Source organism: Archocentrus centrarchus, chromosome 22, assembly GCF_007364275.1.
Source record: "Archocentrus centrarchus isolate MPI-CPG fArcCen1 chromosome 22, fArcCen1, whole genome shotgun sequence".
NCBI classification, from domain to species: Eukaryota; Metazoa; Chordata; class Actinopteri; order Cichliformes; family Cichlidae; genus Archocentrus; species Archocentrus centrarchus.
The window spans coordinates 14250015-14266621 of record NC_044367.1 but is presented as its reverse complement, the minus strand read 5'-3'; the positions used below and the strand labels follow the sequence as shown (position 1 = coordinate 14266621).

At 40.9% G+C, this 16607-nt stretch overlaps 2 protein-coding genes across 2 annotated transcripts in view; one reads left to right on the top strand and one right to left on the bottom strand.

The window, feature by feature from the left end:
- Window positions 1-9099, top strand: part of fancm (FA complementation group M) — a 40872-nt gene extending 31773 nt beyond the window's left edge. Inside the window, exons 14-24 of the mRNA XM_030718336.1 lie at window positions 910-2782; window positions 2911-2999; window positions 3903-3965; window positions 4153-4257; window positions 6000-6165; window positions 6250-6356; window positions 6470-6957; window positions 7096-7189; window positions 7356-7704; window positions 8037-8331; window positions 8418-9099. Coding sequence (XP_030574196.1) covers window positions 910-2782; window positions 2911-2999; window positions 3903-3965; window positions 4153-4257; window positions 6000-6165; window positions 6250-6356; window positions 6470-6957; window positions 7096-7189; window positions 7356-7704; window positions 8037-8331; window positions 8418-8544 — 3756 coding nt within the window. The 3' untranslated portion in view covers window positions 8545-9099. The remainder of the gene's footprint in view (window positions 1-909; window positions 2783-2910; window positions 3000-3902; window positions 3966-4152; window positions 4258-5999; window positions 6166-6249; window positions 6357-6469; window positions 6958-7095; window positions 7190-7355; window positions 7705-8036; window positions 8332-8417) is intronic.
- An 88-nt stretch (window positions 9100-9187) lies between these two features.
- Window positions 9188-16111, bottom strand: slc25a29l (solute carrier family 25 member 29-like). Its single transcript, XM_030718337.1, has 4 exons — window positions 15702-16111; window positions 14219-14262; window positions 13062-13145; window positions 9188-12295 (listed from the first exon to the last, which is right to left on the bottom strand). The coding sequence occupies exons 1-4, from the start codon at window positions 15733-15735 to the stop codon at window positions 11546-11548; spliced, it is 912 nt and encodes a 303-aa protein (XP_030574197.1). The 5' UTR covers window positions 15736-16111; the 3' UTR covers window positions 9188-11545.
- Between the last annotated feature and the right edge of the window lie 496 nt (window positions 16112-16607).

The window sequence follows — 16607 nt, the reverse complement described above, 5'->3', positions numbered from 1 at the left end:
AATAAAAAATTACAGGTCATCACAGAGTTAGTGACAGTAAATCACTCTGAAATGCACGACATGTTTTAAAGTGAAGTGTCAGCGGTTTTAAAAAATTGTCAAGAAGGATGAATGATGTCTGGAGGGTGTGTGTGTTTTCTAGGGTAAATGTGTCTCTCACACACACACTCACTTCACTTCATGTGTAACAGGCGCCATACTGGCTCCAGGTCTTACATTAGAAACCTGCTGATCAAGAATCAAAGTGATTTAGTTCATTGCTCATAAATTAAACAGGGATGCCTTTCCTTTTAATTTTGCAGAGATATACTAAAACTATCTGATGACACTTGTTCAGCTGCACGGGTGATCAAGAGAAAATAAAAATGAACAAAAAGGAAAAAAAAACGAGAATCTAATTATTGAAATGTTTTGGGGGGCCTCATACCAGCAGTATTCTTTTGGTTCACTAAGAATCTTCCTACTGCTGATCCTGCGCTCAGCAGGAAGAACTTGACCCCAGCAGGATACCACTTTAGATCAATCTCTTCCAGGTCATGTGGTTTGCCCAGATAACATGTGCTAGATGATGTGTGCCTATTTGTGCTTAAAGAAAAGATGGAAGATGGGAAAATGTTTTAATTTTTTTTAAACTATCCTGGGTATTGCCCCTTAAACATTACTATCCAGTGTCTCTCTATTTCTCTATTTCAAGTTACATTACATAGACTTTTACCTGTATATCTCTTCACGGGATGCTTCCTAATTAGATTACTGTCTGAAAAAGAACAGACATGCTGTTTGTTCATTGAAGTGGCATCAATGTAAACGTACTGGCAGGTCCAGAAATCAATTGCAGCTCTGTTCCCTTGGTTTTCTTGCAGAGAGATCATTTCTTATTCAACTTTCTGTTTGTGTGTTTATGTTCAGGGGGAATGTCGTTACGAACAGGAACTTCTTCCTTACCTCGATAAAATGGACACTGTGAACAGCAGACAGAAGAAACAGAAGGGCACAAAGACCTGCACCAAAACCACTAAAAACAAACCGAAACCATCCCATTCATCTTGGTCTGAACTGCAGTTTATCGATGAGGAATTTGAGGGGGAGGATACACGAACAGCTGGGTTATTAACCACACTGGCCACGATGAAACAAAGGCCTCCTGCTGAGCATAATAATGAGGTACCTTATGATGGCAGCAGAGATCACTTAAAACTGGAGACAGTTTGTTTGTTTCCATCAAATAGTCAGATTGCTGATATTCATAAATGTACAACTGTTATTGAGGACCTTACTGAAGCAGACAGAGAACCTGTGAATTTAGACAATATGTCAGAGCTGCCTGCTAAAAATGATGACGATGAAGATGTTGAACTTCAGGCAATTTTCTACCTCCCTAAATGGGATGCAGCCCCACTGCTCTGCTCTGACAAGCTCCTCCCAGGAAGAGATGAGAGTCTGAAGGTCATTCTGGCCAACGTGGATGAACTCCTGTCCCGATCTCCGCCGTCACTCATTGATGATTTAGAGGCCCCTCCATCACTTCCTTCTTCTCCTCAACACCCTCCTCAGCCCTTCCTAGTCAGCTTTAGCTTGGATGTGGATGACGACAACGACAGTGATGACGTGATAATGAAAGTTCCCGAGAAGCCTCCTGGCGAGCCCCCAAAGGGTAAAGAGGGCAGTAAAATCTCTCCTGACTGGCCTGATCACAAGAAGCAGCCTGTCAGAGTAGCAGCCAACAGTCCAACCTGGGATGAGGTTTTTGGGGAGGAAGTAAATGATATTTATGATATCGGGGATGACGACAAGGAGACAGATGATGAAAAGTGCAATGGCTTCAAGGAAGATCAGGTTCACATAGAAGCTGATGGTGCGAGTGAGGAAAAACAGAGCTGGAATGATGTGAGGGATGAAGTAATGCCACACTTGACAGATGCTGATTTGAAAGATGATAAAGCCTCTGAGCACAGCTCAGAGATGGATGAGAGCATTGATCTGTTCGGGGATGATGAAGCCTTCCTGCAGATGACCATTCCCGATGTCCCCACTCCTGAGGATGTCGTCACACCCACGACATCCTCTACAGAGAAGAAGACTGAAACTGTACACACACATGCCCCAATAAACCCATGTAGCACTATGCTGCCAGCTGATGGCACCCACAGATTGAAGACAGTGCAATCAAATGGAATGTCATGCAGAGAGGATTTGACCTTTACTTCAAATGCCAAGAAGATAATTCAGGAAACAAACACCCATAACACTACAGAGACAAAACATAATATGCACACACCAGGACAAGCTAAAACTGTAGCAGAAAATTCAGTCATCTGCAAGGCTGTTACACCTCATTTTAAATCTTCCGAGTCTTTTGACAGCACCTGTGACTTATTTTCAGTCAACTTTGACCTTGGCTATTCACTGGAAGAATCTGAGGATGAAGATGAACTAGAGGCCATTGCCGCCCCTTGTATGCTGGCATCTTCACCGCCGAAAAAGCAGCCAGACTCCACCACAATTTTGGCAGCTGTCTCTTCCTTTTCTACTCCCTGTAACAGCTTTGCTAAACAGAGAATACCTGCACTGTGCAGTGAATCCAAGTTATCCACACCACAAATGCTGTCACAATGTACCACATCTAAAAGTGGTGCGCTCCCATCTACAGTCGCATCCCCGGGAGCAAGGCGAACCCTCATGCCTGGTCTGCCCTCCAGCTTGAAACGGAGACGAGCACAAGGTGGCACCACTATAGCAGAGAGAGGGTCAAATGAGGTTTCTGACACCTTTCCTCTTCCAGGTTTGTATAATTTTAATAAAACCAAAAAAAAAAGACTTTTTTTTTTTTTTCCCTTTAATCTGGTTCTCCCAATCCTGTTTGTATCTACTGTCAAGCTGCCTGCATGTGTGTGTCGCCTTCTTTCTTAGTGGAGGGCAACAGTGACAGTGAGGATGAAGTTGTGCTTCATAAAAGAAGACATCCAAACAAAGTCAACCCCTTATCATCCCCAGACGTGGTGAGAAAATGCCGCAAGTGCTGAATATTTCCTCAATCTGCTTATCTTTTCATTTTTAAAATGTAATAAATTTCAGAAGAACTTCCAGTGCCCATAACAAAAGATGTAAAACATTTCTGGCTGAAACTCGTTCAGTTTTTAACATCTAATTTTCAAATGCACAAAGCTAGACTTCTTTTATTTTTGAATTTTCAAAGGTGGTGTTGTTCAAAGTAGTCCATAACCCAAAGGTATTGCTTTACAAGAGAGAAGCATGTTAAACATTTACATATGCAAAGCTGGAACTTCCCTGATTTTTGTTTTTTTTTTTCTTTTTGTTTTGTTTTAGTCTAGCTACATATTTGCATTAATGGGGAGCTATTATGCATTTTCCAACTATATATTCCTATTTTTGGACTGTACTAGAGTAGCTTTGTGTGAGTCAAAAGTAATCCCTATTTAATCTTATAGTACAACAGTGGGTGCAGTCTCTTAAGTTCACCCTCTGTCCCAGTTTTAGCTCCCTTTATGGCCGCTTTCTTCTGATTGGTTGCCCCTCACCAATAAAATTGGAACAGCATATGAACAGGGCTCCACTAGCCTTCTCGTACCCAGATTTGTGTGACCATATTAAGGACATCCCCCGCTCACTGATGGCTTTGTTTAATATGAACATTCACTATTACAGAAATATGATGAATATAGAAAAATATAAGGAAATGCATATTGAGTTCCCTTAAAAATAAGTTTTATGATGACAAATGGCAAAAAAACGAAACAAAAAGCAGACAGAAGATGTTTCATCCAGACAGTCTGCCTCCATGGTGTTTACAGTTCTTACGATATTCATCTTGTAATAGCGCAGAAACTTTTTTTTTTTTTTTGTATCTAAAATGTAACATGTCTTGTTTTTGCTTGTCTAAGAACAACAGTGATGTCGACTCCCCGGTGGCAGTGAAAAGAAAACATGCTGCTGCACTCAATACTGTAAGGTCTTCATGATTAACTGTAATGCATACCAAATGGTTCCATCTATTCAACACAGACATGTGATTTAATTCCTTATGCTCCATACATTACTTAACAATATTTCTGCAAGTGCTCATTATTTAATTACATGTCATAAACTATTAACAGCGTACAGTATTTCACTAATTTGTCCTCTCTGTTCCAGTCTGATGAAATGGAATCTGCTTCTGATGATGACTTCCGTAATGAGTCCGTATTTGCGCACAGAGCCACAGCACAGGGAGCTGAGAGTAAACAGGCCAAAGCCAAGGTTTGTGCAGCAACAGATGGCTCAGCCGGATGCTGTGATCCGAGTCTCAGTTACATTATCGAGCTTCCATGTTTTCATATAACTACAAACAGAATACAAACATGGCTCTTATTTCAGTTTTAGTTTTGTTTTTAATGTGAGTGGGGAATGCCTTTTTGAAATGACTCGAGTATTATGCAAAAGTCTTCATCCATAAGCCAAATGGTGTATCTCAGTATGGTGTGCAGTGTGTCCTTAAAATTTTGAGATAGCTGTACAAGTGGAGGAACAAAGAAAGAAGTGGCAGGCCATGAAAAGTGCAGTAGAAGAACAGTATCTGAAAGTCATATTCTTATGAAATGATAAAAACCTAGAAAAGGCTGAGGTATGTCAAATTACACAAGGTACAACAGTGGGTCTCTGCAGCCTTCTGTAAAACACGGTGGAGGCTCTGTCATGGTTTTTGGCTGCATTAGAGATAGTGGTGTTGGAGATCTAGTCAAAATTGATGGAATTATGAACACAAAAATGTATCATCAGATTTTGATCCACCACGGAATACCATCTGGAAAGCATCTGATTTGACAGTAGCTTCATTTTTCAGCATGACAATGAAAATACATGGACAATACAGTAAAAGCATACAAACATAAATATGCTACGATCATTAGAGTATGATGCCATGATACATTATATTGTGACACACCATTCTTATCAGACATTTCATTCTATACTATGACAACTGAACTGTGGGATTTGTATAACATATTTGAATACAGCATATAGATGGTGGCATTCACAGTTCCCTGTGCGATGCTCATGCAAAGTTTCATCAAGGTTGGTCCACTCGTCTAGGAGGAGATGGGAAACATACAAACATACATACGCTATGATCATTATAGTGTGATGAATTGGCCTCCCCAACATTATTGAAGCAGTGTGGGATCATCTTGACAGAACAGAACAAAAGGCAGAAACATCCAAAGAGCTTTGAATGTTCTTCAAGAAGCATTGAGAACTAGTCTTGAAGACTACTTAAAGAAATGACAAGAGAGCTGCCTCAGAGAGTTCAGGCTGTGTTGAAGAATAAAGATGGTCATACCACATATTGACTTCTAAGATTGTTAGAATTATGCAGGCTCTGTTTTTGCCTTATGTATTGTATTTCCATTTATGTTTGCATATGTTTCAATAAATTGCTGCACCCATTTTCCTAGAAAATACAAACAAATAAGGTGCGGCTTGTGCAAGACTTTTGCACAGTATTGTACACTCCAGACCATCACTTCTACTGTATTCACTCCCAGCTCCTTAGGCATTCTACAGTTCTTACCAGCTAGTCTCTATGTGCTGGCTGCAGTTTGATACTGAGGTTTCAAAACAGAGAGGGTTTTTAGAGCTTCTTCAAAACAGCTGCCTGCTGTGGTATCAAAGTGGTGAGAGTGACAAGTGAACTGAAGCTCACAGTAATCCTCTGCAAAGCCAAAGGGAGCTCCAAATTCACATTTTTATGGGATTATTAAAATGTATCAGTGTTTTCATATTACTTGATACATTACAGCCAATATTTTAAAAAGATAAAGTATATGACAAACACAAAGTCACTGCGGTCTCTTTGAAAAGTTACACAACATAAAAGTGGTTAAACTTTCTTCCAAAACCATGATCTTTCTCCTTTCATAAAAATGTCAAGTCATTAAACATCTGTCACTCGCACCTTCAGCATCCGTCATCCCTGACATTTTCCATCGTTGCTTTGTCAGCGCACCAAATGTCGAAAAGGGCGACAGTTCCTGGATGAAGAAGCACAGCTGTCAGAGCTTGAGGAAGGGGTAGAGGTCTCATCTGATGAAGAGGATGGAGAAGAACAGAATCGGTCTCTTGACGGCTTTGTGGTCGACAACACACACGTCTCTCAGGGCCTGAATGGTAAAACACAACAGTGTGATAGGAGGCTGAATGAGTCATGCTGTGATATTTACACTCTGGCTCTCCATCTGTTCTCTTTGTCAGACTCAGAGATGCATGGGATCTACCTGAAGTCAGTGAGAAGCCCTGCAGTCCAGGGTAAATTCAAAATGTCCCACAGAAGCCATCACAACATGGACATATTTTCCCAGGTATACTAATAAAAAACAAAAATTGAGTTAAAAAGTAACAAAATGCTAAGTAGTTTGGTCTAGTCTAGTCTAGTCTACTTTTTTGATGCCATGTTATTGACATGTGGAAATAGGTGCCAGAGGTGGATGAGACATATGAAGAGGACAGCTTTGTGGTGGGCAGTGATGTGGAGGAGGTGGGCACCAGTGAGGAAGATGCTGAAGATGTTGAACTTCTGCCTGAGGCCTCGTTTGTGGATGGGAGAAGGCAGTATGCCACCAGGCGCCGCGTTTTCCTGCACAAAGCCAGAGCAAGAGGCACCACAAAAACCAGAGTTCAGTCTCCCCCTGAACAGAGAGCTGAGAAGAAAACCAAACGCACCCGGGTCATACAAATTAATGATTCTAGCGAGGAGGAGACAGATGAAGTCAATAAAGACAGGAGTCCCAGAGCAGGAAGTGGTGTGGTACCTTTGTTGCCAAAGATGGTACAGCCAGAGTCTTGCAGGCTCCAGCAGCAGCAGAAAGCTGTGTCCTCTGCTTCTGCGACTTTATCTTCCAAGGTCTCACTTTTGAACAAAGCACAAAGGAGCTCTGTGAGTGAAGAACAGCAAAATGAGAGGTAAAGTAATACTCCTATAGTTGCACATCTTGCTCAGTGACCGCTGGGATAGACTATGGTCCCCTCGTGTCCCTGGATGGATATGCACTTAGCAGCAATTCTGAGCTTTTTTTTTTTTTTTTTTCCTTTCCCCTGAAGGTGTCGCCAGAGGATAGAAAATCAACATCTCCTCTCTGATGAGCTAGACTTCGTGGAGTCAGAACTACATGTTTCCTCAAAGAAACCATTCCAGGTATGAACAAGAAGAAACATACACACCTATCCCTAGGATCATACAGTACTTGTAAAAGCAAGGTAGTAACAGGTGTACATCATGTTGAGTTATTTAACCTGTTATACCTACATATTTAAATCAACTACAAGAAGCCTTTTTTTTTTTTTCCTTCTCATTTACACAGGCACTCCCTCCCACTTCCTTGGCTCCTCAGACATCCAGAGCTCAGGATTTAATAGTGAGCGAGACCCCTGCTTCATCTGGGTCTGTATGCATTCTGGTGGACAGTCGCTGCATCAGTAGTGGAGTGGAGCTGCTGACCAGCCTGCGTCAGCGCCACGCAGCCACCGTGCAAGTCTGCTCTTTGGACAGCAGCTACTTCATTGTCAGCAATCGCATGGCTGTGGAAAGGCACAGCCAATCAGATCTGGCTGCAACGCAGAATCGGAAGCGACTGGCGGAAAGAGTGAACAGCTTGCAGGGGTTGTTTGAGCGCGTGTGCATGATAGTGGAAAAAGATCGGACCAAGACGGGTAAGCAGCAAATTAGAGACGGCAAACTGTAAGGCTTCCAGTCCATCGGTGCCCATAAATATGATACAAAGAAATTAAGATGTAATGACATAACATTCCCCCTGGAGCCTATAAGTGGATGTTGGTATAGTGGAGAGGTCAAAACAGCATTTACAGGGCAGAGGGGAAATTCTACACATTAAATATGTTGCCAGATTGGGAGGGTGTGTTTGTTTAAACGTACAGAATTGAGCATATTCCAAAAATTCATACAGCTGAATTAACATATTATTAGACATTGTGATTGCAGCATAAGATGATCTCTTTCTAATCTTTAACTGTCACTGTCCCAGGTGAGGCGTCACGTCCATTTCAGCGAACTCGCTACTATGACAGCACTTTGGCTGCTCTGGTGCGTGCAGGGGTCCGCCTGCTGTGGAGCGATGGCGCTGAAGAGAGCGCCGGATTGCTGGCAGATATGGCGCGTCTGGAGCATCGTAAGGGGCATGCCATCGCTGTACCATTGGAAGCCAAAGGACAGCAAAGGCAGCAAGCGCTGCAGCTGTACTTGAGCTTGCCTTCAGTCAACTATGTTCAAGCTCTTAACATGAGCCACAACTTCACAACAATCGCCCAACTAATAAACAGGTACATGTCTGAACATGGCAAAGTAGCAAATTAAGAACACTTCCTCCTCTGTATATTATCTCCTCTTATCTGTTTTCTCCCTGCAGCCCAGTTGAAACCATACAGAAGGGAGGGTGTATGAGTCGACCCAAAGCTGAGGAGATCTATCGGTTCCTGCGGTACTCCTGCGACTCCTGCCTTTTGAACGCATCAAAATCAGGAATAAACAGCTAGCACACTAGTTGGATTTCTTTCCACTACATACATTCTTCAGCTGCTTTCTGCCTTTCTCTTTGACTCAGGAACTAGAGGACAGCAGTTACAATAATTCAGTGACTGCTAATATTATATTAAAATATATATATATATATATGTATATTATATTGCATCTCAATGAGAGAAGAGTTTTAGGATCTTGGTTCATCCTTTTTGCACAACAAGTTGAAGGGGCACAGCACTCAACTTTATGTTAAACACCATGGGTTTCTTGAAAGTGTACATTAAGCTAATTAGACAGTATTAAACACTGGTAAGAGCTCAATAATTGGCACCTAAATAACTAATAATAATGGATGTTTGTTTTCTTTAATAAACCGCAATATTTTTGTAATGTGTTTATTAGTTTTCTGCTTCACCCCGAGAAAGAAGTCCCTTTCAAACCCAGCACAGAGTACAACCTGACAACTTACTACACTGGACGTCTCCCAACAAACCCCAGGACTGTAAACACATACATGGATTTTATTTTATTTTTTAAACTAATTTAAAGGCAGCTCATCCATTCATCCACTTTATGTTCATTGTTTGCATTTGCTGTAAGTGTAATAATTTGTAGGGTTTCCAATTTTTCAAAATCTATAAATGCCCGACCAAATGATGTCTTTCAAAAAAAAAGTGTTTTATTTCACTATTCTCCTTTGGGGTTTCAAATTACATGTGCTACTTTGGTGCAAGGTATTGTACAGGCTGTTAAAAGTACAAACACAAAAGCAAACATTAGATATTTACAGCAGCATTTTTTTACAGAGATATCACGAATCTGTTCTGATAGAAATAAACCCACAGGCTTAAAGGAAAAAAAATATTGGAAAGAAAAAACAAAACAGAATAATACATGGATACAATTAAGGTAAATCTAAAGTCTAGAGTTCTCACAAAGCAAAAAAACTGCCACATTCAATATGTACATTATATCTTTGGACAAATCCAAAGCAGTTTCAGACCTCCACATCTGACCCACCACCCCCAGGCAAAGCTACACCTGGAGGTTGGTGAGTTATGAAGATGAATATCATTTACAGGGAAAGTTATGGCTTCTGTATTTGGTAAACCTTTCTGGTGAATATCGAACACAGAAGTGCGTTTGTGTGTGTGTGTGTGTGTGTGTGTGTGCATGCGTTAGTTGCAGGTTTTCTGGCTGGGTATAAGGCTCATTTTAATCTTGAAGAATGTGTCAATTGTTAACTATAAGAGCAGAAAATGGTCACACTCCATCGGAAGGTAAACTGAAGGACAAGAATTTCTGGCCAAACTAAAAAGTAACAGAATCTGCAAACTGGCAGCAAAATCAGCAAACAGACTGTAGATAAAAAAAGGTTTAAAATACAGGAGCCATTACCTTCTGTGCCTCTAGGTGGCATAGTAGTGTACATGACTGGTCTAGCCAAACTGCTAGAGAATCTTCCCTTAGTAGGAAATACAAAACCCATTAAGAGAAAAGGTGATTGCCAAAATGTATTTTTAACCATACATATGCTTAATGTCATACCATAAGGTGCTTTATTTGAACACAGTATAATGTCCACAGTATGATGACACTGTATCCAGTTTGGTTTTAAAATGACCGCATCAAATAATGACACATTTTTAAAGAAAATATTACACAATTATTTTTTCTGACTTTATCCAAAATCTTATACCATACTGCAACAGACTAACATTCAACCCTGTAATATTTTAATTACAAGTGTTCTAAGACAGATTATTACAGTCACCAAAGAAGTGATATAAAATGTTAGCTGTAACTGCACACTTGAAACTTTATAAAGCAGCCACAATTAACGTTGCTATGACTTTTCAGAGGAAGGTAAAGATGGTGTAGGCAGTTTTTCTTTTCTTTTGTTTTTTTTTTTTTCTTTTTGGCAAAGAGGATTTTTGAAAATCTAGTCTTTGATTCAAACTTTAGCCAATCAGATCTTTTCAGAAAGACGCCATCCCTACTGGCTGTTCCACAAATTCACATGTGAGCCTTATGATAGTGAAAAGCCTGATTCAGTAGCAAAAAATAAAGAATTATTAAAACGAGATACAAGTTTCAGCTTCAATTCTGTCATTGTGATCCTCCCTTTGCTCGTATGAAGCATGACTGCCGTGGCTACTTCTGGGTAGAAGGGGATGTTAAGAAGTCACAAGTATGAGCCCCAGCAGCAATGTTAACATTTTTCTGTATAATTTCATCCCCCCTTTCTTGGAAAGACATACCAACTTAGAATCTGTTTTGTTTTAACCGTAATGGGTTTTCTCAGGTGAACATTACAACAGTCACTTGACATAACTGATAGTTTAACCCTCAGTAAACAATAGCCAGTGGCTCAGTAGTAGTAGCTAGATTCTCAAATCACAATTTGTCTTGCATTTGCCTTTCCTAAATTTCTGCCTAATCCAGTTTAAACTACATGGAGCATTAACAAACAAGAAATGTCTATGTATATAACCATTTCCACAAGATGCTACAAAACTGTTCACAGGACAGTAAACAGGATAATTTTGACTATAACAATTACACTGTAAATCGACTTCATTTTACTAATTGTATAAAGCACTCGTGTGTTTAGGCCTGTGTAATATTGGAGATTAGTTCCATTATGATTTGAAAACAGCCTCATCAGGAATAAAGTGTTCTACATTTTCAGGATCTGTAACAGTCACTGTATGTTATTACAGTAACTCTTGTAACTGTCAAGTTTCTTTAATTGCTTTAAAAAAGCAAAAATATGTACAAAAGCTAAGGTGTTTAAAAACAGACCATATTTACAAATGCAGCTTTCATCTTAAAATATATATTATTTAAATACTATGTTTGACCACTTGGTTGACGCTTTATGGACAGATGCTTACCTAAAAATCAGTTCTTTGTGACTACGGACACTATTTAACAGATCGCAGACCTCTGTGAAACTCTTGTCTACAGATAGGTTTGCTTAAAAATTAATAATGCTCACTGCTGCATAGCAGCTTACATGCTGGTCGGCTGCAGCTGAACAGATGGCGGCTCAGAGTCTGGAATGCTGCACTCGCCACCTTCACGCATGTACATTAAGAACAGAGTCACAGTGGCAAACGTGGTAGCGTTCACTGGGAATGCACGGAGCAAAGTGGACGTGAGTCCACGAGTGAACACTCTCCACCCCTCTTTCTGTAAACTCTGCCTGACACAGTCCATAATACCATTATACCGGTTAACGCCACCAACCCCGTCCGCTTGCAGGCGCGACTTGATCACATCCACGGGGTAGGTGGAGAGCCAGGAAGCGATGCCCGACATTCCGCCAGCAAACAGCAGCTTGGGGATCATGTACGGGTCTTCTGGCTCACAGCCCAGTGAGCGTGTCAACATGTCATATGCAAGGAAGTACACACCAAAACCTGGTGTCTCGCGCACCAGAGTGGTCACCATGCCACGGTTGATCCCCCTGATCCCCTCCTTCTTGTAGATTCTCACCAGACAGTCCATGGAGTTCTTATACATCTTCTTCTTAGACTTCTTCTCTCCAGTCCCTTGCATTTGCATACGTGTCTTGGCCAGCTCCATTGGACAGCAAATGACACACTGGATAGCTCCAGCAGAGGCTCCAGCCAAGAACTGGTTGAGAGGTGTGTCACAGCCAAGCATGCGCATAGTGTTTCCCTGGACACCAAAAACTATAGCATTGATGAAGGTCAGCCCCATCATCGGAGAGCCAATACCTTTGTATAGACCAAGTATCTACAAACACAGACATACTGAGTCAGATCAACACCATATATTAAGACACATTAAATTCTGTATTGCAGTTTAAAAACTGTAGGAAGGTACAGGAAGCTGTGCACTTGTTTCAATGCCAGGCTAACAGCTAAACACTTCTTAAAGTCAGATACAAATGAAAGAGTAAGTAGTATGCAATTCACTGCTACTTGTACCTTGTATGACCATGCATGTGACAAACTTTGATTTGATCTGATTTGATTTTAAAGCCTAGGAGTAATCACAGTGGCATTACTGGAAGGCTGCAAAAAATTACCCAACCTAAAAAAAAAAAAACCCCAAAAACACAAATTACAGCCACATATCTTCTCTAGCCATCATTATTTGCTAATAATGCTTTTTCTCATATAAATCCTTATTTTAACAAGTAAATATACAAGTTAAATTTACAGATTAAGCTGAGAAACCACCAAATATTTGAATATTACTGTGGGAGGAATAAAGGCCATTCATGCAGTCATGCCAGGCACCCTCTTAGCTAAAACAGCATGATGTCCAAAGCTATATTTAGCCCATCCAAAAATAAGCTCCTCGTTGACCCCAGGTAACAGAAACCCCCACCTCACCCATGTTGGCTGATGCCTTTACTCAGAGATAGGACACTAGACACTAATCAGCGCTCAGACAACTCTCCAGATAAAAGACTTCAAGTTAACAGCAATGACGCATTTAAGCGTAACCTATTTGATTTGAAGCAGGGATCGTGTAAATAAACTCTCGAGCTCACCGACTCCTGGCGTACGATTGACTGGAAGCAATGAAACGTCCCACGGTACAGAGGTTTGTCCACATTTTGAACCTGAAGCCGGACCTGTGGATGACAGAACTCATGTAAGAGTCAGAGTAAAAACTGCGAAAAGGCCAAAGAGGACCACAGTAACTACAAACCAAGTTCTGTGTAATACAGGGTTTCAGGGAAACAGAACAGTCAACAGGGGAAAACAAAAGATGATAAAGGGGGTGCAACATGTGGGAGAATAAGAAAGACATTAACCGAGTATGAAGCTGTACAAAGAACAATATGTCTTCTGTGCTTTATAGTTTAATATCTCAAGACAGAACAGTGGGTGAGAGAAAGAAAGACCTTGACCATACTTACTAGGTCACATTTCCGTGGAGAGGTTGTTTATTTCTCTCTCTCATCTACAACACAGTGACACTGTAGCTGTTAAAGACAGCCTCCGAGCCCCAAGCAGACACCGGCTCAGGGAGAAATGACATTGAAAGCAGGGGTGTAAAAGAACTATAACCAAACCATTCTCTAACTGTGTGCCTCTACAGTGGATGCTTCACATTCACACAAGTCTATCATTTTAAAAACCTCCTCGCTTTGCCATCGTTTAATCAACGGCATTTACTTTGCAACATTTAGTTTGCAACATTAATGCAATTTAATAAGCGAATGGCATCATCTGAGTTATTAAGTTAATTCATAAATCCTATGCCACAACCACACATATTGGGAAATCTGTGATGAAAATCTTTAATTGGATTTCGAGTTTAACAGGTACGACTAACTTTAGTGCCTATGAGATAATTTGGGACTCTGCGGGTAGATTATGAGACAGGATTATATAGGCTATGCGAGTACTACAGTTATTCAGCAAATTAACCATCCCTAAATATCCTTTAATGAATAACAGTTTCAATGAAATCTGTAAGGAAGTGAGCACACCATCCAATTCTGAACTCTGAGTGGTCACAGGATGTATTCCTCTTGCTCAGTCACCTTATTTGTCTTTTGGGCTCACTCTGTACTTTCAGCTTATCTGGATTCAAATTCAGGCTGCCAGCAAAGCACTGCATATACATTTTTATATATGTTTTATTTATTTATTTTTTACCTAATGAGTTAACAGCAAAGAGGATGAAACAGACACCCACCTTTACAGTGTCAAATGGATGCCCAACCAAAACACCAGCAGCACCTTAAAAGAAAGAAAGCGAGGAAAAATTGTCATACAGAAGCAATCTCAGTGCACACGAGGTCATCATAGCTTGATAAAAGAACTGCAACAAAACAAGAATGAAGCAGTAATAGGTTCAAATGCACTGCTGCTGGGTTGAGTTTTGGAAAAGAAAATGGTTTTCAGTCAAATAGTTTACCTTGCAACACAAAGCCTGCCCATCAGGAGATGAAGCAAAGCCATCAGCTGGTCCCTGCCCTGTGTGCAGTGATGAAAGCTTAACCCTGCCCTGGCCTTGACTTATGTCAATATGCCAAAACCCCCATTGTACAACACCGTCTTCATATCAGATGTTTTGAAATATTGCACACCAACGTCAGGCTAATGCGTCAGAAATAATACGGCTGACTTCACAGATAAATATGTGTCATTTTGTTAGCAAATCATAGTTTAGTGGTTAACTAGTTTGTGAAACTGATGTAAAGCAATTTTTAGAAGGTTAAAAAAAAAAAAAAAAACTCCATCATGTTCCCCTTGCCCAGTGAGTAACAGTGTATGTATATAAATTTACAAAGAATATGCACCAATATTGCAATATCTGAACTTTTTACTCCTAAAAATCAGCATTTTTTTTTCCAGATTGTACTATAAAATGAATTGTCTTGTTAGCCCAAATCTGCTACTATTTCTTTGCATCTTGTAATCAGCCACAGTGTATTCAGTCTCAGACGATTGCATTGATTAAAATTAAAACAGATGCTCTACAGTACAGCACTGCTGACTCTCTAGATGAAGCTGTTATCTCACCAAAGTCTATGTTGCGGTACAGTAACTCTATCTGATGTCTAACATACTTTGGGAAGACCTGACCTTCAACATACACAAAACAGCTTGCAAGATTCCCAAGGGTCATGTGTGAGGCTTTACTGAAGCCAGTGCATGTTCAAGGAAGAATGCATGAGCTCAACTTTCTGCAAACCACGGATCCTCATGGTCAACTCCCTAATGTGGAATGATGAAAGGCTTTTCCACAGTGCAGAAATTGGGATGGCGGAGACCTGTCTGATAAACATTAAAGAGGAGACGAGGCCATGATTATTTTATATTTTTGGGGTTTGCTGCATGTGTAATCCACACGTAGCTATATGTAGATATGATGAAACACCGATCCGTGCTTTGGAGGTGTAACTTCATATGAGATTGCGACATAACGTTGGGAGAGAGAGAAAAAAAAGAAAAACACCCAGCTCTTGTCTTTTTTGTCTGTAATCAGTCATTCTTGTTGGTTTATAATGCCCTTGCAGAAAGCAGCTGGGTGTAAAGCAATCAGTCCCGGCATAAATTACACAACAGTCTGAGCCTTTTTCCCCGCTTGACGGCGGAAAAAAACAGCAAGGTGGCTAATGCTAATGTTAGCCGCTAACCGTCAACCTGTTAACGTGGCTAGCGCCGCTACTTACCTCCTACACATCCAGCAGCGAAATCCAATGCCATTCCCTCAAAAAATGCAACGACTGGAAGATGTCACGCTAACTTGCCGGTTGCTAAACGTAATTAAGTTGCTGTGAGTGGGTAAATGCTTTCTCTGTATCTGTGTAAACTTCGTTATTCACGCCCTCCCGGCTTGATATTCAGCCAGGCTGGTTAGCTGGGTAAGTCTCCTTTATGTTGCTGATGCTCAGCAAACGGAAGACAAGGATCTCTGACTAATCACTCGGTCGCGAAACCTAAACAAAGTGTCTTATTCTTCTTGCTGATCTGATTTCCTCCCCTTTGCAGAGATGCTGTTGCAGCCAAACCTTTCTATTTCTGTACCACGGCAGAAGGCGGGTTTTCAAAGGAGAAAAGAAGCGTTTGCCCTTTTTAAGACGGCCCAATCGGATTATTTGGAAGCGGACAACTCCCCCCAGAGCCCTCCCCTAGTTGGCACTGTCCGCCCCTCACACCCATTGGCTGCTGCAGGGGGGACAGCAGCCACACCAAATATCTGAAGCTATCATTCCTGCACTCTCAAATCCACTGTGGTCCTCATCAGCCTTTGGGAATTTCCATTGTAAATGGTAATTGGACTGGTTCTTACATAGCGCTTTTGTACTCTACTTGAGCAGTCAAAGCGCTTTATACAACATACCTCATTCACCCATTGGCACAAGCTTTTTTTCACACTCCAATGAACACATGGGATTCCGTATCTTGCCCAAGGATACAGACTGGAGCAGCCAGGAATCGAACCACCTACTCAACCTTCTGCCAAAAAAAAAAACTTAGCATCAACAACCCTTGTACAATTTAAAGTGGCATATATAGTTATTTGCATACATAGGCTGACATAATATGAAATAATCCAGGCATGGTTATTATTCTAT